The sequence below is a fragment of the Acanthochromis polyacanthus genome, chromosome 7 (genome assembly GCF_021347895.1).
Source record: "Acanthochromis polyacanthus isolate Apoly-LR-REF ecotype Palm Island chromosome 7, KAUST_Apoly_ChrSc, whole genome shotgun sequence".
Lineage (NCBI taxonomy): Eukaryota > Metazoa > Chordata > Actinopteri > Pomacentridae > Acanthochromis > Acanthochromis polyacanthus.
This window is the reverse complement of record NC_067119.1, coordinates 21,242,677-21,263,289: the sequence shown is the minus strand read 5'-3', so window position 1 is coordinate 21,263,289 and position 20,613 is coordinate 21,242,677. Positions and strand designations below refer to the sequence as shown.

Here is a 20,613-nt window from a genome sequence, read left to right as displayed (position 1 = left end):
TTATAGGTGGCCTTGTTGATTTTAGATGTGAAATGAAAAATTTCAACTATGATACAAAAAGTCTGTCAATCATATATTGACCCAGATGCCTTCATTGCAATAGTGTTACTTATTTAAAGCTGACAATTCAGAAAGAGTTGTGCTACCTTGCTGACATGTTTTGACAGTCTCTGCTGTTTTCTTCAGAGTGTCATCTGATGTTTGCTCATGTGTCCTTTTTATGTCTGGTGGTCTCCCAGGTCTGTGAGAGGATGCAGGTCCCCTTGTCCTGGTTTCATGGTGCAGCCTGCCTGCTTCCTGATTTTGATGGCTTCCTTGATCCATTGTTGCTGTGTATTTGTCTGAGGCTATAATCCTCCCCCTGTCCCAGTCCATAATGTGGTTATGTGTTCTGCAGTGATCCCTGATTTTTTTTTAATTTTCTTGTTTGGCTTTCTGTTTTTGTGCGGTGTCCAGTTGTTTTGACACTGTGTTTGGTGTTTTCTTATTGTTTGGAATGATCTGCCTGTTTCTTTATATGATTTGCACAGTATTTTGTAGATGATATTATATTTATTGTCCAGTTGTATTCTGTGTTTGGGATGGACTAATAGCTGTTGGAATTTGTTGTCTTATATTGGTTCTGTTATCCCATGGATATATGGAGTGGTGATTACCGGACTTTGCAAAAGCTCTGTTACACTCGGTTTCATGATCTTTAAAGACGTTTACATGTCGTTTACATTTACATGTCGGAGAGGTTCAAGAATGGTGAAGATCTCTCAGGTCTTCACCATTCTTGAGCCTCTCCGCGACTCTGTGGACGGTCATCCGGCTGATGTTCAGCTCTTTGGCTCTGTCAGACTTGTTGTGGCCAGCACAAAGGAGAGCAGATATCTCTACTCTTTTGACTTCTATCTCGATACAACTTCACCAGAGAACAAATTTGTATTAATGACACCTGCCTATAAGGCAGAACTTTCAGTTTATTTAATGGAATTTTTCACTCCGACATGTCAACGTCTCTAAAGATCATGAAACCGTGTAACAGAACTTTTGCAAAGCCCGGTAAGTCTTTATTTTTATGTGTTTTGATTGTTGTTTTTGTTTGGTTCATGTTTGATAATAGCAGTTTGTAAGTGCATTTGTGATGTGCTTTTCATTGCAGTTGTTTCTTTCAGACACATGAATCTGTACACTCTTTAGAGGAACATGAAAAACCATGAAGTATCTGTGGGATGTGCTGGAAAACGAGTTTGAGTAATAGAGGTTTTACATTGTAGCTTACAGGGCATGTTGTTTGATATGGTAGGTCTCTGGCTTGTGAGTTGAGAAAAAAGTGGAGTGACTGGAGCAGACAAGAGACGAGACAGAAAAGAGAGCAGAGATGAGAGAGCAGAGACAAGACGACAAAAGACGACACCTTGAAGGAGCAGTTGGACAAGGACAAGGCTGCCCTCCATAAAAACAGTGCCTTAATCTCAGAAAAGGACCAGCAGGTGGAAAACCTGAAGCGTCAGTCAACTGTGCTGCGTGGGGAAAGTGCCTCAGTTAAGACACTGCAGGGTACAATTCAGTCCTTGGAGCAGGACAAAGCTAATCTTGCAAATACAGCCAAATTTCTCTTTTGAAGTTGGCAACACTGGGAAAGAAAACAAAATATTGAAAAATTGGACCGGAGTTGAGGAAAACATGGACCGGATCGCTCAAGGAAGTGGACCGGACTGGAGTCGAGGAAAACGTGGACCGGATCGCTCCGAAAAGTGGACCGGACTGAAGTTGAGGAAAACGTGGACCGGATCACTCCGAAAAGTGGACCGGACTGGAGTTGAGGAAAACGTGGACCGGATCACTCCGAAAAGTGGACCGGACTGGAGTTGAGGAAAACATTTTCGGATGATATACTAAACTATGATGTTTGTTGTCCATTTTAGGATGACAGACTGAACAATGACGTTTTTGTCCATTTTCTGACAAAAAATGACTTTTCTTTCCGTTTTCAGATGACATACTAAACGATGACGTTTTTGTCCATTTTCGGACAAAAAATAACTTTTTTCCATTTTCGGACGACATACTAAACTATGACGTTTTTTGTCCATTTTCGGACAAAAAATTACTTTTTGTCCATTTTCGGACAACATACTAAACTTTAGCATTTTTTTGTCCATTTTCAGATGACATACTAAACTATGAAGTTTTTTATCTATTTTCGGAACATACTAAACTATGAGTTTTTTTAGTCCATTTTCGGACGACATACTAAATTATGCATTTTTCAAGACCGTATCGCTCCAAAAAGTAGACCGAACTGAAGTTGAGGAAAACGTGGACCGGATCGTTCCAGGAAGTGGACCGGACTGGAGTTGAGGAAAACATGGACCGGATCGCTCCGAAAAGTGGACCGGACTGGAGATGAGGAAAACGTGGACCGGATCGCTCCGAAAAGTGGACCAGACTGGAGTTGAAGAAAACATTTTCGGATGATATACTAAACTATGATGTTTGTTGTCCATTTTAGGATGACATACTAAACGATGATGTTTTTGTCCATTTTCGGACAAAAAATAACTTTTTTTCCATTTTTGGACGACATACGAAACTGTGACGTTTTTTGTCCATCTTCGGACAACATACTAAACTTTGGCGTTTTTTGTCCATTTTCAAATATCATACTAAACTATGAAGTTTTTTATCCATTTTCGGAACAACATACTAAACTGACTTTTTTAGTCCATTTTCGGACGACATACTAAATTATGCATTTTTCAAGACCGTATCGCTCCAAAAAGTCGACTGGACTGAAGTTGATTAAAACGTGGACCGGATCGCTCCAAAAAGTGGACCGGACTGGAGTTGAGGAAACCGAGTGTAACAGAACATTTGCAAAGCCCGATATATATATATAAATATATATATATATATATATTATTTTTCAATTTTTTGTTCATATAGCTATATATCTAATTATTTACAATGTAAATTTTACATTTATATATGTAATAGCATTATTCTATGATACATTTGTCATAATTATTTGTCATAGATAAATTATAGCCATAGACTGCACATCAAATGTCTGAGTAATAAATACAGAAACAATCTGGGTAAATGCAAGTTACAACTGCAGTAAAGAACACTTCCAAAGAATGAGGGGGACGAAAATGTATTAGTGTATGATGTGATAACATGTGTCTGTACCTGCTGAAAATGTCCTGGACAATAATTTCAGGGAAAGAGTGGGAACCCTGAAAATGTATACAGTAAATATAAAAAAGAGAAGTGTTGAAAACATAACTGGTGTATTTTACATATTCTGTATTAAACTGTTTTTAAAAAGCTGCTATGTATCACTTGTCAGCAGTGTCTTGCCTTAATTACATTTCAGAAACACAATTTTAAGGCACAATAACACAGAGAGACTCAATTAACACACAAGAGAATCAATCATGATAAAAGTCAAAAGATTTAAGTCAAATTCCCATTACTTCAATAGTTATGGAGCTCAGACATTAAATTGCACTTGTAGTTTTTCCAACAGCACTAGAAGGCAGCATGTATGTGAAGCTCCAACAATGCTGCTTCAGCTTTGAGTCTCTTCTTCCCTGATTTATGATCTTGTTAAACTGTTGATGTTATTTGCTTGCTTATGCCTTCAGAATCTAATAACTGTGAGAATGACCATGACAGTGAAAAGCCTTGTTATATTTATTCATTTTTAAAGCATTCAGTCCTCCAGAATCATCTGTACACTGGAAAAACAATCTGTAGCTGTACATTTATTGTGGAAAAGAATGTAGACACTGTATATACATAAGTAACTATAAAAAAAATACTAAATAGCATGAATGCTACATACAGACAGAACTAGATTACATTCTCAGTTCCATTCATGTGCTTATTCAGGACTGGATTTTGATTTTAAATGGAGACAGTAAGTCTATGTGGCACCGTGTTAAACTGGGGCTCAGCAAAAACAGATGAAATTATAAACTGATCCGTATTCAATAATCATTTAGCCTTCTATGGGCTGATCATAGACCAATGCAGCATCAAGCGGTGGAGTTCTGGAGTCATAGCAGCCTCTCTTCTGTTTAGCTGCCACAGGACACAAGTCCTGCTCACACCACCTGAAGATAGGAAGATAAAAGCTTATACGGTTCATAAACGCAAATTTTGATCTGGATTTTATCAAACTGTATAAGTTTTGTTTTTGTTTTGTTTTTGTTTTTTTACCTGAGAGCTGCGTAGCTGTCAGATGGAGAAGCTCCTTTCCAACATGCATGATCAATGAGAAGGGCTCCTGTTAACATACAGACAGAATCAGGTGTATGCAGGATAGGAGTTTTTTGCAGGGATGGCACGACTATAGATCAGTTTCATAAATGATTAGTCAGATGATTATTTTGTGTATAAGATGGAATGTCAGTCAGTCTAACGTAATGTTTTAAAATTTCAAAAAAAAAGCAACAGAATAAGAGAATATTTGTCATTTTTGCTTACAAAATTATCTGTGTATCAGTTTTTCTAACCACTATATTTCCTGTGGACGATTAATCGACTATTTGTTGCAGCTCTTATTTAATTTGAATGTGTGTGTGTGTGTGTGTGTGTTACCTGTGTAGATGCGAGCCAGGCTGTATGCCAGGTCTCTGGCTGCTAGCTCCAAGTAACTCTGTCCTCTAGAAGCCGCTACCTGAACAAACTCCTCCAGTTCAGAGAGAGAACCGTCGACTGCTTTCACAGCTGGTGCCAGTGAGGAAACACTTGAAGCACCTGCAAGCAGGGACTACAAGGAGGAGAAAACAAGCGCACTTCACATTCCTGCTCAGCTCCATCATATATTATAGATACCAAACTTGTGTGACAGTATCTGTTCTCGCACCTTGACATGGGTGAAGTAAGCGTGAAGAACCATTCCTGAGCTACGAGCCACACAGCGCAGCACGTCCAGAGACAGAACGTTTGTTGTGCCTTCCCATATACTCAAAACCTGAGGGAGAAAAAGACAAGTAAGTTTTAAATCTATTGACTGTAAAACTGTGGAATATTTGGTTGTGATTTCACCTGTGCATCACGAAGCAGCCCCGGCAAACCAGTGTCCTCGATGTAGCCTTGTCCTCCAAAGCTCTCCAAGCCCTCCGACACCACAGCCACAGCCTGAGGAAAACACAACATCTAAACAATCATACGATCCAAACAGCTAGACGAGAGTTCACGCTCAGATTCCTACAAGCTGCCAAACCTGTTTCCCAGTGTACAGTTTGACCACAGGGGTGAGCAGACGTAGGAGGTGTGTATCAAGCTGTGTTGCTATGCCACTTTCCTCTCGGCCCAACAGACGACACACATCCATCACCAGCAGAAAGGCTCCACGAGTCTCCACCTGTCCATGCCAGGAGCAGACGTGGGTGAGGCATGATGGGAAACTTGGCACAGAGTTTTTGTTCACTCTCTACCAGCTTACCTCCATCCTGGCCAGAGTCTGCATGTGCAGTGGGTGGTCTTTAAGAAGCTTTCCAAAGGCAGTGCGGCGAGTGGCGTAGTCACGAGCTAACTGGAGCACCCTGTGATTCCACACAAACACACACATTAATAATCAGCTTACTTCCAGTGTGTCTTTAGAAATCAGTGCAGGAGTCAGTGCAAAAGAGAGACGAGTAGCCTGCCTTCTCATTGTGGATGCTGCAGAGACACTGTTGTGGATCCTGGTAATAGTTAGCATGTTAGCTATGGAGGCCACTCCTCGCCCTTCGTCTGACAGCTGGTGTTGGAGAAAACAAATTAGGACGTCAACGATTTTTAAATATTTGTATGGACAATTTACAACTACCAAATAACCTCAGCATGTTTTTGGACTGTGGAGAAAACCTACGCATGCACAGGGAGAACATGCAAACTCCATGCAGGGGATCTTCTAGCTGCAAGGCGACGGTGCTAACCATTGGTCTACTGTGCAGCCAGTGAACAGCCATCCATCCATCCATTCTCTATCCACCGCTTTATCCTCACTAGGGTCACGGGTGGTGCTGGAGCCTATATCAGCTGACTTGGGTGAAGACAGGGGACACCCTGGACAGGTTGCAGGTCTGTCGCAGGGTTACATATATGGACAAACAATGACTCTCACATTCACACCTACGGGCAACTTAGAATAATCAACTAACTTCAGCATATTTTTGGACTGTGGGAGGAAGCTGGAGAAAACCCACGCATGCACAGGGAGAACATGCAAACCCCATGCAGAAAGATCCTAGGCCCACCCCAGGGATTTAAACCGGGGATCTTCTTGCTGCAAAGCGAAAGTGCTAACCACTACTCCACTGTGCAGCCAGTGAACATGCAAAATGAAAACACAAGGAAATGCATGGAAATTATTCAAAAGTAAAAACAGCTCAGATTATTTCAAAAATGATTCAGCCACTGTTAAAGTATCAGGACTCCACAGCTGCTCTAGACTATGAATTCAGTTCAGTAAACCCATGCAGCTATCAGAAAGTACAGCAGGATAAACCTGATGGTAAATCCACATGGGTGGATGTCAATTATCTTGTGCATCACAGTTATCTGCCTCAGGCTGTCAGATGCTAAAATAGCACTTCATTTAAAACACTAATTTGTGCCGATCTGTACACGAGTGAGAGCCAGTTATGTGTTTTTAGTGTGTGACATTTGTCCAGCAATGGGATCATGTTTCGGTTTACTCGATTTGCATTTTCTGGGAAACGATCTTCCACGGGTAATTTTATAAGCAAACAATACTGGTATTTTATGTGCTATTTTTTGCATTTGGTGAACAATTTTTATTTTTATTTTTTTTTTGTAGTACACATGTAAGTATAAGCCCAAGCTTGCCCATAGCTACCACCAGCCTGGGTTCTGGGGTCTTTCAGTATCAATGAATGCTGTGTCTTAAATCCATATTACCTTATTTGGTGTGAGTGTCCTGTAACACAAAGGAAAATGCAAATTACAGCCACCTAAATTTGAAATGAGATTGTTTTTTTATTTGTTTGTTTTTCTTATATGTTCTGTTTTTTTGTCTATTTTAGGAGGTGTGGACAATGACACTAATGGGAGAAAGGAAGTAAAAGATTGTTTTGCAGTTCAGTTGGTGAAGGTTAAATGGTGTTGGGACTCAATAGAGAGAAGTGGTATATTATTAGTATATGTGGTGGAAGCGTGTGTTTATTATTACTACAGTTTAAATAAAGGTTTCCAGTAAATCAGAAACTAAGTGTTAAGCCTGCTTATTTGCTCTGGGGAGTAAATGTGTGTTACTGACATCTTATTGCGGTCAATTGCTCTTTGTTTTTCCACTTGATGCCATAAAGGTCCTGCTTGTTCTCACTCCACAATGCTTTAGTGAGCTGTACCTGGCTTTGTTGTAAAATAGTCATGGATTTGATCTGCACAGAATACAGTTTGTCATTACTGTGATAACCCAGTGTGTATAACTGACCCTGTGTGCTGGCAGACCGTCCAGCAGCAACTCAGCAGTCGGCATCTGTCGAGTTCCCAGCTTGTCCTTCAGTCTCTGTACCTCTATACCTCTCAGTCGGCCATCATCATCTCGACTTACCTCTGCATAAAACAGAGACAAACCTTTGCTACCCTGCAGGACAGAGACAAGCACAAACACACAGTGCGGTGGCGTCACTCTGCATGTCAATCAAAGCGTGTGTTGACAGATGACGATGGAGTGGAAGGTGGAAGATGTACCGGTGTGGTTGCTCCTGTTCTGTCCTGCACTCTGGCCAGTGTGAGAGTCATGTCTGCGTCTGTAGCAGAAGTGAACCACTTGAAGCCGTGTAGTTTGTATGAACCATCAGTTTGGGGAACAGCCACTGTCTCGGTGCCGCTGGCTGAGGACGATTGAGAAGGAACTCACTAAGTATTACCATAAATGCTGTTGTTTTATGTGACAAAATCAAAAAGCAGAAACTGTGTTGGAAAGTAAACATAGAACTTCCTCTACAAATAACACATATGACTGCAATTAACCCTTTAAGCTTCAGTCAATTCCAGCCGTTTTCAGTACAAAAAATCGCTAATATTCTATTTTTAAATAAAAAAAATTACGAAAAATACGGGGAATATTGGACGCGCATCGCGAGGTGCATTTCCTTGAAAACGACCGATTCGGGGATTTTATACCGACTTCAGGACATGTTTTGGACAAAATAGTTTACTGGCTTGTGTCATCTGATGTAAAAGGTTGGATTATGGCCGTTTTTTGTGGAATTTTTTTTTTTGTGTGTAATAATAAACCCGGAAATGTGAGTCGCGCTGTGTGCTTTGAAGCCGTGGAAAGAGAACGGATGGATGAATATTTGTTTTTGTCGGACAAATGTGTTTTTCTCACCCGCTGTGGTAATCGCATCTGAAAGTGGTTTATACCGGCGGATTCATGAGAATCTAAGCTTTCCATCGGTGTATAGTGTTTGTATAATCGCGTTTGCACCCGTCGGACATTCTTGAAATTCCTATGCAAATTAGTAGGTGTACCGCCGGCGGTACACTGAAGCTTAAAGGGTGTCGTAACTGGCCGATATATAAATGATTAAATGACATTTTAAAAAGTCATGAGCTTTGAACCCTTTAAATACACAAAGTACCATTTATAATCTGGTTCATGTGGAACAAATACTGACCCACATCAGATCCTCCTTGTCTCTCAGTCATCCACTGTCCAGACGTCCAGAAAAGTTCCGGCTGACGGGTGGTCAAACGACTGTAGGCTTCTTCCACTGGCCACGAAACACCTATGGACTTCTCACACACAGCCAGACAGTCACTCACTATGCACAATCTACAGTTATCAGGATAAATCCGGTTAAACTGAGAACATGTTTACATGTACTGCAATAATCTTACTGCTCTGAAATCCTAGTATACATGCAGCTACACAGTATCTTCTTTCCAATTCTTCCAAATATGCAATAATTTTAAACAATGCCTGGCATATTTTATTGATGAAGGCACAGTGAGAAAATCACAGATTATTCACAGATCTCAATAACAGAATACTGATTACAGATGTTTGTCTTTACTGTGAGCATACTTTGTGAGCTCTACAAGCAGTAGAAACTAATTCTAAGAGATTCTGATTTCAGTTTTCGTTTAAATTTGAAAAAATTAAATTAAATTCCCTTCATCATGCTGCACTGTTGCTGCATTACTCTATTTGTCTTGTACTACTGATTATGTAGAAAACATAAAAAATGATTTTTTTTTTTTTTTGCATAATGTAGTTTTAAGTAGTAAGGTTACAGAAAAAGCCAACAATGTGTATCTCAGTTAATCCATGTAAACACACTTAAACTCATCACAATTTTTAATGCCATTACTCACAGCAGATTCCTGAGTTGCATGTTGTTGAATGTTTGGTTTGCAGGTAGAGATACTGTTTGATGCTATCTTATTAATGTTAGTTTGACTTGTTTAAACTCACCTGGATGACCTTTGCGGCTCCGTCAGTCATGGCCAGAGGACAGGTGTAGAGCCCAGACGAAGGACAGTAAATGTACAACTTGCTCATCTGGTAAACACGACTGAAACACCCAATTACACACAAAATGCATCCTATTAGACACAGACAAATAAATTGAACTGAAGTATAACATACATGCTAAACTGGAGAACATAGTAAAACAGTCTTCAAACCTCCACTCCCCAAATGATCTCTCATAGCCAATGGCCACCAGTCCCTCTTGTGCTGAGAGGTCTTTCATGCGTCTCCAGGCCTCAGAGGTCACTATGTGGTCCACTCTGCGACCCCACGGATCAAAGTGCACCAGCCGTGGAGGGTTGACCTCACACTCTCTGCCCCAACCGTCCACTTCTTTAGCAACTCGCTCTCCAAACGCACACAAGTCTGAGAAAACCACCTGTGAGCAAGTTGATACACATACAGTCACACAGATGATGAACAAAACTGATCCTGTCCAGGTGTTTGATCAACTTTTAAGTGCTTTTACTTGGAAATAATAGTAAGAAGGACCCCGGCACTAAATTCACTTTGTCACTGGCTGTTGTTTTGATTTAGAAAATGAATTACTTGATGTTTGACAACAAAACTGAGGGAACATGTGAGTCACGCATGTAACTGAGATTCTATTTAACAGTGCAACATACACTTAAAATGTGCATCATGGGTTAACTGCTCTTTGCCTCTACTAATATGACACAATTTATTGGAAACTATTGGTTTCAGATGTAGCACTGTGGTGGGTCATGTCTGTTTAGTATATTTCCAACTACAGCTGAAGACTCACCTCCTGGGGCAGATGTCTCCTCAGGTATCCTCGGAGCAAAGTATCCTCTAGAAACGGGTTCTTCAGCACCGCCTTTTCCTGAAAGAACGATCCTATCCTGGCTCTGGTGAACAGCGGGTGGCCTGCTGCCTCCCACAGTTGTTCCTCGTCAGATCTCCTTGTGCCTGCCTCGGCTACACTGGCTGATCTGATGTGGGTCAGCGGCCGAGGAACACCGGACCACAACCTACCGCAGCCTCTGGCCACACGCCGGTTCAGGAGGGCTGAGACCGCTGACATGGCTCAGACCTTCAGTTCTAAAGCGAGAAAAGGAAGTTGATGCAATAAAATCAGATAAAGCATTTAAATGATCGTAGCTGGATAAACCTTACAGCTGAATGATATGTGAATTTGTTTTTTAAATCACTAGTGTGAGATATTGCAATCAAGATATGAGTCACAGTTTTAGCAGGAATGCTCATTTTTGAAATTTGCCTTGACCTGGATCAAATAGAAATTGGTTGATTTTAAAATATTATGTGCCCAAACTGGTGAGTAATTTACAACAAAAATGGCTTTCGTTTACAGAAATAAATCCTGCTTCCCACCACACTGCAGAACACCACTTTTCAATTCTCTTAGTACTGTGTTGAAAAACACTAAATATTATGTGCATTTATTCAGCTTTCATGGACTGTTCTCACACCTGCAGATTGTCTCTTCATTCATGGGAAAAATCTGGGTTATTTTCTGGGAACGAGTCCAGGATGACCTGAGCCTGTTAGTGAAGCCGTGAGAAAGACAAAGTGTGTGTCTAAGTATTTAGGGGAGGTGTGGGACGGTCTTCCTGCCCGAAACTTGTAGCTAACAAGTCTAAGAGGTGTTCTAAAATGTGGCTCTTTACTGTGAACATCTTTGATCTTCACATGCTCATGAGTCTTTTAGCAAATGCTTGAATTAAATTACCAGTAAGACATTTCTGAGTTGTATTGTTTGAACAGATTTCCAACACAGTACTGGATCATGGTGACATTTTGTACATGTATATACGGTTTATCACTCTGTATTAATACTTAGTTAGTGATGAGAGTTAAAACACTCTTCACTATGAGCTGTATGCTGTTGCAGTGATAGACACTGCATTTTATTTATTTATAGAGCCCTTACTCGCTGTTTTACCCCCTTGCATTACTTCATTACTGTCTTGAATCACACTGCAGCTTGGAAAATGCAGTTTTACTCACTGTTCACCTGCAACTTGGAACTTGCAAAACTTAATAACTTTCTAAAAAGTTACAGCAGATGTCTGGTAGTTAGCTTACATCGAGACTGGTGAGCTAAAGTGGGTCAAGGTTCATTTGATTCCGTTCACTCCTGATCGTGCAGATACTATCTTCTGGTGTGTTAGTTGGTCTGTTTATCTGATTCATTTGTAATCTAAAGGTCAATGCAAACAATCATAGTTAACTGTTTTAACAGCATTCATTCAACAGACTCCGTATCTTCACTTCACAACCCGCAGTGAACAAATTAGTAGCTAACGAAGCATTTTAACGAAGCGGAAGCTGATTTATTATCTTATTAAGATCACAAAAATACCTCCTTTAACAGTGAATTACCTGCAAGTCCAACCTAAAAGCTTGTCAGACGTAAAAGATGTACCAGAAGTCTTACCTTACGTTACCGAGCTGTTTACGTTCACAGCTGCAAGTCCTCCTTCAGAATAAAAGCCTCTTTTGTTACATAGTTCAAGCTTAAGGTTGGTCACATTAACAAAATTGACAATGAAATTTGAAGTAAATAAAGTCACCAAAGCCAAAAATGGCAGTATACAATAGACGTGAGCAAGCCCCTGGAAAAAAAAAATCAAATATCTGTTGTCATTAATGTCAAATATCTGTTGACATTATTAGGGTCCGAGCACCGAGGGTGCCTTGGACAGTCGGTGCCAGGGCACCGACTGTCCAAGGCACCAGCGGTGCCAAGGACCCTATTGAAACCCTAGGGTTTATTATTATTATTATTATTATTTTTTTTTTTTTTTTTTTTTTTTTTCTCCCGTAAAGTAAATTGGCTTTTTGGCGGCCTTATCATACTCCAAAACGCGTGAAATTTGGCATGCACATCAGGACTGGCGAAAAATTTGATATTTTATGGGAGTTGCGCATGTGCGTGGCAAAATGGCTCTATAGCGCCACCTGCAAACTTGAAAAAGTAGTCATTAGGCCAACTGCCACAATGTTTCATGTACAGCTACAATATTTGGTGGGCATATGCAGAACATCTGGACACACCAAAAAGTCAATTACAGCCACGCCCTAAACCCACCAGGAAGTCGGCCACCTTCAATTTGCTGTAAATTTTTCAAACTTAATCGCTCCTCGGGAAATGACTTGCCTTTTTGGCGGCCTTATCATGAACCAAAACGCGTGAAATTTGGCGTGCACATCAGGACTGGCGAAAAATTTGATATTTTATGGGAGTTGCGCATATGTGTGAAAAAATGGCTCTATAGCGCCACCTGCAAAATTGAAACAGTGGTCATTAGGCCAACTTCCACAATGTTTTATTTACAGCTACAATATTTGGTGGGCATATGCACCACATCAGGACACACCAAAAAGTCAATCACAGCCACACCCTAAACCCAACAGGAAGTCGGCCATCTTGAATTTGCTGTACATTTGTCAAAATTTATAGCTCCTAGTGGATAAGTCTGAGAGAACTGAAATTTGGCCAGTACATGCACCAGACCTTTCTGATGAAAAGTTATCAAAAACTCAACCAGAAGCCAAAAGGTGTGGCCATGGCGGAGCCTCAAACAACTGATCCTTCGCCATGAAACAGGAAGTGGTGTCTAATTCTTCTCAACATGCTGCAATCTGCCTGAAACTTTACATGTATGATGACAGTCCTGTCCTGATGTCATCCACATAGGGATATTCATTGACAGTCATAGCGCCACCTTGTGGTTTCAGGAAATAGACATCTTTTACACTTTCATGCCCTATTGTTACCCAGTTGATCATATTCACTTCAAATGCAGTGACAACAGCCTAAACACATTGATGATGCATCCCAGTGAAAATGGTGACTTGTCATCAAAGGGCGTGTCTGTGGCGGCCAAACCAATTTCGATGTTTCGCCATGAAAATTTAACGATTCATATCTCAGCTGAACAACATCCTATCTGCCTCAGACTTCACATGCTGGATACCAGGTCCAGTCTGAACACATCCACACTCATAAATTTTGAAAAAGTCATAGCGCCACCTGTTGGTAATAGTAAGTTTAAGGCCTTATATTTTCAGGTACAATGGCCCCAAACTTGGTGATATCATACTGGAAATTGGTCAGTCGAGTCTTCACCTCTTGACAATCACACACTGTGAAGGGTGTGACATTTCATGTAACGCTGTTGCCGTAGCAACCAAATATCGCCATGAAAAACAAAGCCCTTTCTGACAGGTTAGGAATACTCCAATGCTCACAAAAATTACCACACACATCACCATTGACCCAAGGAACAACACTGTATGCATCTCGGCACTGCACATGCTATAGCGCCCCCTACAGTATTTTTAACAAACAGCCCCCCCAGCACGTTTCACCTACATCCATGAAATTTGGGAGGCTTATAGAGCACATCAGGACGCACAAAAAAGCCTCTTGGAGCCATGTCCTAAACCCAACAGGAAGTCGGCCATCTTGGATTAATTGTGAGATTTTTGATGATTTTTCTCATTTTTGAGAGTTAATACCTCCTAGGGGATAATTCCAGGAGACCTGAAATTTTGTCAGTCCACACAGCAGGACTTGGTTTGGAAAAGTTATCAAAAGTTTAACCAGAAGCCAAATGGCGTGGCCATGGCGACCATCAGCGTTTTGATGCTTCGCCATGAAACATCAACTGCTGTATAACTCTCCTCTGCATGCTCCAATCTGCCTCAAACTTTCCATGTGTGATCACAATCCAATCCTGATCACATCTACAGGCCAACAGACACTCTCAGTCACAGCGCCACCTGATGGAGGGACAGTAAATGCTGTATAACTGGCCTCTACATGATCAAATCAGCCTGAAACTTTTCATGAGTGATCAGAGTCCAACCCTCATCACATCCACTGTGTGAAATACACTCTGAGTTACAGCGCCACCTGGTGGATAGACAGGAAATGCTCTATAACTGCTCTGAACATGCTACAGTCTGGCTGAAATTTTACATGTATGATTGGACTCTGGTCCAGATGCGATTCAGAGGCCGACATACACTCTCAGTCACAGCGCCACCTGGTGGACGTGCGTGGATTCACCGACCAGCGTGGATGCGAGGACCCGTCCATCGCTGCTTGCAGCTTTAATTTTCTTAAAATCTTTCTTGACTTTGACACAGAAGGCTCATATTTTTGTAAATGACTCACTTTGACTCTCAAGACTCAGTGGAAATATTTGGAATAAATGTCTCAGAAGATAAGATGTGACTTTTTTGTTAATCCAGCAGGGGGGACATTTGAATTGTTCCAGCAGCAAAGATAGTGCCAACATTTTGAAAAAGTAGTTCAAAAATTAAAAAATGATCAAAATAATACAAGATATACAAAAATAGTGATTATAGAAATAGCATTATTGCACACACCAATGGTAATGCATAGATTCTTTCACAAATGGAAATGTTGACATAAGTATTAAGATTACACAAATTATTATCTATATTTCACAGATTTTATTTAAATAAAATCTGTTCCATGGGAGACTCATTTTATTTAAATAAAAACTTTGCAATACAGATAATTAGAGCTGCAAGCAGCGTTTGTCGGGTCCTCACATCCGAGCAGACCGGCTGGCCCGTGCATGTACACCAAGTGGTGCTGTAACTGAGAGTGTAAAGTTTCAGCCAGGTTGGATGACCAACAGTGCGGAGCACTTCCTGTTTCATGGCAAGAAATCTGAAATGGCCGCCAGGTGTCACTTGGATGTGATTAGGGCCGGACTCTGATGGCACTTGTAAAATTTGAAGCAGATTGGACCACATATAGTCGAGTTAAACAGCACTTCGTGTTTCATGATGACAAATCCAAAATGGTCACTAGATGTAGCATGGATGTGATTAGGGCTGGACTCTGATGACACTTGTAAAGTTTGAGACAGATTGGTGCATGTACAAGTTAGATAGACAGCACTTCCTGCTTCATGGCAAGGGATTCAAAATGGCTGCCAGGTGATGTTATGACTCTGAGTGTATATCAACCTATGGATGTGATTGGGGCTGGACTCTGTTCACACTTGTAAAGTTTGAGACAGATTGGAGCATGTACAGGCTAGTTACACAGCACTTCCTGTTTCGTGGCGATTCATTCAAAATGACCGCCAGGTGGCGCTATGACTCTGAGTTCATGTCGGCCTATGTATGTGACTGTGATCGGACTCTGATGACACTTGTAAAATTTGAGATAGATTGGATCATGTACAGGCTAGTTAGACAGTACTTCTTGTTTCATGGCGAGGCATTCAAAATGGCTACATTCCGTGGGTTGCCATTTTCACGCCCTCAGGCTTTTGCAGAGCGTTTTGATAACTTTTCATCACCTATGACTGGAGTACATCCTGGCCAAATTCGAGCTCTGTCAGGGTTAGTGGGTTTGAGTTTATAGCTTTTGAAAATGTCCAAAAATGACAAAATCGTCCAAAATATGAATCATGTTCAAAATGGCCGCTTTTCTTTGGTCGCAATGGCCACACCGTCAGACTGTTGTGGACCATTTTGATCACTTTTGATCACCCATGACTGGTTTACATCCGGACCAAATTTCAGCTCTCTTGGGGTTACACTGTTTGAGTTAATATTAATAATTTTTGAAAATGTCCAAAAATGACAAAATATGAATCATATTTCAAAATGGCTGCATTCCGTGGGGTCGCCATTTCCACGCCCTCAGACTTTTGCGGAGCATTTTGGTAACTTTTGATCACCCATGACTGGAGTACATCCTGGCCAAATTTCAGCTCTCTCGGGTTACGCTGTTTGAGTCCATAGATTTTGAAAAGTGTCCAGAAATGACACAAAATTGTCCAAAATGATTCATAATTCAAAATTGCATCCTCTGTCAATAATCCCACTTTTTCCAAGTGCAAAAGCAGCTCCTATTAGGAGGAAAAACTAGAAACTCAGTGTGACCAAAGTGAACACAGGGTGATTACTGAAGCAAAACTGAGCACACCTTGCAAGAACTGCATGAAAACTGTTATAAAATGAGCTGTGACCATCAGAACTTTCCAGATTCTGCACCTCTGGGCTGTTTCTGTCTGCATGTCTGCATCATGGCTTCACATGGAGAAAAAAGGTTTGCAAAATCTTTTAAATTGTCACTGTGACATTTCATAAGGAAAGAAAAGCACTGAACTGAAAATCTGTCAAAGTATATTTTTAACAACAGGTCAAAAACAAGCCAGAGTACCACTAATCAGAGTTGCAATATTTGTCCTTATAAAATGATGCCACAAACTGTGCACTGCTTTCACAATCTGCCTCTGCGGACCAGACAGACTAGTGGTTCAGAGTGGACACAACAGCGATAAATTGAAATCAGAGTTCCTGAAAACTCAGACAGCGCATAATGCAAATTTTGATATTGTCCAAGAAAAGCACCCCTACTTGGTTTTTGGCATTTAACTGCAAGATTAAACCTTGCTAAAGAACATGAAAAGACACATGATCAAGACTGGGAGAACATTCTTTGGTTTCATCAAATCAAGATCATTTAGTTCAACTCAGATGCAGTCTAGTGTGTTTGGCATGAGCCTAACCCTGGCTACTAATGTAGATGCACAGGCCTGGCAGTGAATCAAACGTGACAGTGTGGTGATATGGGGCTGCATGAGAACTAAAGGTGTCAGGGGATGACATTCATCTAGAGCTGGTGGTGTAGCAATTTATGTTTCTTCCAAGCTTAAATCTGTGCATGTCACTCCATCTGTTGAGCCGATTGACTTTGAATGTTTACTTATTGATATTGCTTTTCATACTAACAAAAAATGCTCGTTATGAATATTTATAGACCTCCTCCTGTTCCTACTGAATCTATGAAATGTATTCTTGCAACTCTACGTTCTGTTAAAAAGTATAATGAAATTATAATTTTGGGAGATTTTGACAGTAACTGGCTGCATCGCTCATCATCAAATGAAAGAAACTTAGTAAATAGTGCTGGCCTTACACAACTAATCAAAGAGCCTACATGAGTTGGTAATACTTCTTCTACACTTTTGGATTGGATACTACCCACCCTGATAGAATTTCTGCCTCTGGTGTTATGTCTGATTGCATAAGTGATCATTCATTAGTTTACTGTGTGTGGAAAATAAAATTGTCAAAAGCTGCTCCTAAATATATTACATTTAGACAAATCAAAAATATTAACAATGAGCAATTTGTTAATGATTTAGTAAATATTGATTGGGATAAATTTCAGCTTATACCATATGTGGAAGGCGCATGGAATTATTTTTTTCTCTGAAGTATCCAAAATAATTAATAAACATGCTCCTCTAAAAACTCATTGTGTGAAAGGCAGACATCTGCCCTGGATTAACTCTACATTGCTTGATCTCTTTAGAAAAAGAGACCAAGCTTGGGCTAAATTTCGATCCTCAAATGATCCCTCTGATTGGGAATATTACAAAGTATTTAGAAATCAGAGTAAAACACAAACAAGGAATACAAAATCTAATTTTTTATAAAGACAGCTTCTCTCAAAATGTAAACAACCCTAAACAATTTTGGCGCCAGTTGGATCAACTTCTTCACAAATCTAAAAGTAAAACTCATCATCTCATAGTCAATAATGAAACTACAGCTGATCCTGTTACCATTTCACAAGCTTTTAATCAACACTTCTCTAACATTAGTAGTGTCTCCAATAATCCGCCTGTTTTCTCAGGGGATTTTACCAACGAATCACGCATTGGACCCTCCTTTTCTTTTCGAAATATAACCCCTTTAGATGTTTTTAATGCACTATGTGGATTAAAAACTAATAGTGGTGCAGGCCCTGACGGTCTTGATGTAAAGTTTCTTAAAATGGCTGCACATGTGTTAATGTTTCCACTAACTGATCTGTTTAATCTGTCCATAAATACTTGTTCATTTCCTTCAATATCGAAGACTGCTAGAGTTACTCCTGTCTTTAAAGGAGGCGATCCGACTGACTTAAACAATTATCATCCAATTTCTATTATATGTGCTGTTGCCAAGGTTTTTGAGAAAATGATATTCAATCAGCAATATCAGTACCTTAATGTGTATCATATTTTATCACCAGTACAGTCTGGCTTTAGAGCTGGATACTCAACAACTACAGCTTTGCTAAAATTTTCCAATGACATATTCTCCTCCATTGACCAGGATCATCTTGTGGGATCCATATTTTTAGATTTGTCCAAAGCCTTTGATTTAGTTGACCATTATCTGCTTCTTGACAAACTTTATACAGTAGGCCTTAATAAAGAGGCACTTTTATGGTTCAATTCTTATCTTCACAAAAGGAAACAGTATGTTTGGTTTGATGGTGTTCAATCTGATGAATGCACAGTTGAAAAGGGGGTACCTCAAGGTTCCACCCTTGGTCCTCTACTTTTTTCTATCTTCATAAATGATCTCCCGCAAATTATACAGAACTGCTCAATAAATTTGTATGCTGATGATACAGTGCTTTATAATGCTAATTCCGATCTCAAACTACTGCAGAATCAGCTGCAAGCAGATTTTAATCGGATTCAAAACTGGCTTCAAAATAATAAGTTAAAACTGAATTTGAAGAAATCGTGCTGCATGCTTTTTGGTTCTCATTATAACTTACTTACGTCCCCAAGCCTACATATTGCATTTAGTAATGGATTAATTGTCCAAAACGTGACTCTGTTAAATATCTTGGACTTTGGTTTGATCCTGAACTCAGCTTTAAACCTCACATAGATTATATCATAAGACGAACATATGCTACTTTAACTCCTCTTTTTCGGTCTGCAAACTGTTTTACACAAGAAGTCAGGAAGCAAATAATTCAACTTGTCCTCCCTATTGCTGATTATGCTGACACAATCTATCAAAACACTCATGACTTGTATCTCAAGCCTTTAAATGTTCTCTTTAATTCTCTGTCGATTCATACTTAAATGCCCTTATAGAACTCATCATTGTATTTTGTTTGAGAAGCTGAACTGGTTGCAACCATATGAAAGGCGCCAATATCACTGGACACTATTCATTTTCAAATGTATTTATTTTTATTGTCCTCTGTATCTTAAGCGACTTTTGGTTCCAGTTACTTCTGTATATTCTTTAAGAAGCACTCATAGTCTTACTTTTACTGTTCCATATACAAATAAAGAGAGTGGTCGCAGAGCCTTCCAGTATAGGGCTCCATCTGATTGGAATAGGTTACCTTTATTCATTCGGGATGTAACATCTTTTGGTCAATTCCAATCCTTATTTTCACACCTTAAAGCTTCCTGCTTATGTTTTTAGTTTTTTTTTGGTTTTTCCTTTGAACTTCTGTCAATGCTATATCATTTATTTGTATTCTCATATTTATCCTTAGTTCTACTCTTGAACTGTGGTTCTTCAGCTTTGTCCCTCAGGTGACATCTTCTATTTTGTATGAAACCTGAATAGGTTTAAGAACCATGGTTTGAGAATTGCTGATATTCCTGACCAGGGGTCACCAATCTTGGAAGACAAGGGTTAGTTTGTCAGCAGCACCAAGTTGTGAGAGAGAAAAAGGGGAAAAAGGAAAAAGAAGGGGGAAGGGAAGGGAAGGGGAAGAGGAGGAAGGAGTAGAGAAGGGGGGAGGAGAAGAAAGAAGGGAAGGGAAGAGAGGAAAGGAAGGAGGAGGGGAAAAAGGAGGAAGAGAAAAAGGAGGGAAAAGAAGGGAAAGGAAGGGGAAAAAGAAAAAAGGGAATGGAAGGAGGAAGAAGGGGAGGAGAAAAAGAAAAAGAAATAAAGAGAGCAAGACAGACAAACAAACAAACACATCTCTAAAAGGCTATCTGGCTCATTGGCACCGAGTTGGTGGCACCCGTTTTAGAATTCATTGAGGGTTGGGGGGTGAGGGAACAAAGGAGCATGTCTGTCCCGTGTGTGTGTGTGTGTGTGTGTGTGTGTGTGGGGGGGGGGGGGGGGGTATGTGTGTTTATGTGTAAATGTGTGCACTTACGTATGTCATTGTAAATTGTGTTTATATATGTATGTGTTTATGGACCCCCTTGAAAACGAGATGCTACATCTCAAAGGGCATTCCATTAATAAACTTCAAACATTTATAGATGGTACCATGAATACCTGTAAAGAAAGAAAAATACTGGCAGATAAGAGGCCTCAGA

At 40.2% G+C, this 20,613-nt stretch overlaps 1 protein-coding gene across 2 annotated transcripts; it reads right to left on the bottom strand.

Moving 5' to 3' along the window:
- Positions 1-3,663: 3,663 nt before the first annotated feature.
- On the bottom strand, positions 3,664-12,043 carry LOC110953540 (acyl-CoA dehydrogenase family member 11-like). 2 transcript variants are annotated; one of them, XM_051951165.1, is made up of 15 exons: positions 11,910-12,043; positions 10,257-10,552; positions 9,646-9,869; positions 9,434-9,533; positions 8,634-8,751; positions 7,702-7,844; positions 7,442-7,594; positions 5,649-5,743; positions 5,447-5,546; positions 5,225-5,365; positions 5,047-5,139; positions 4,865-4,972; positions 4,597-4,768; positions 4,216-4,282; positions 3,664-4,109 (listed from the first exon to the last, which is right to left on the bottom strand). In XM_051951165.1, exons 2-15 carry the CDS (start codon positions 10,533-10,535, stop codon positions 3,995-3,997), a joined length of 1,908 nt encoding a protein of 635 aa, XP_051807125.1. In that variant the 5' UTR covers positions 10,536-10,552; positions 11,910-12,043; the 3' UTR covers positions 3,664-3,994. The 2 variants fall into 2 exon arrangements, with proteins under 2 accessions (XP_051807125.1, XP_051807126.1); XM_051951166.1 differs by having other exon boundaries at positions 11,855-11,953.
- Positions 12,044-20,613: the final 8,570 nt, after the last annotated feature.

Coding starts and splice junctions, on each gene's coding strand:
- LOC110953540 (XM_051951165.1), bottom strand. CDS start 10,535: ATGTCAGCGGTCTCAGCCCTCCTGAACCGGCGTGTGGCCAGAGGCTGC. Junction 7,845..8,633: donor ACAAGGAGGATCTGATGTGG/GTCAGTATTTGT, acceptor AATCGTCCTCAG/CCAGCGGCACCGAGACAGTG. Junction 4,110..4,215: donor GACAGCTACGCAGCTCTCAG/GTAAAAAAACAA, acceptor TCCTATCTTCAG/GTGGTGTGAGCAGGACTTGT.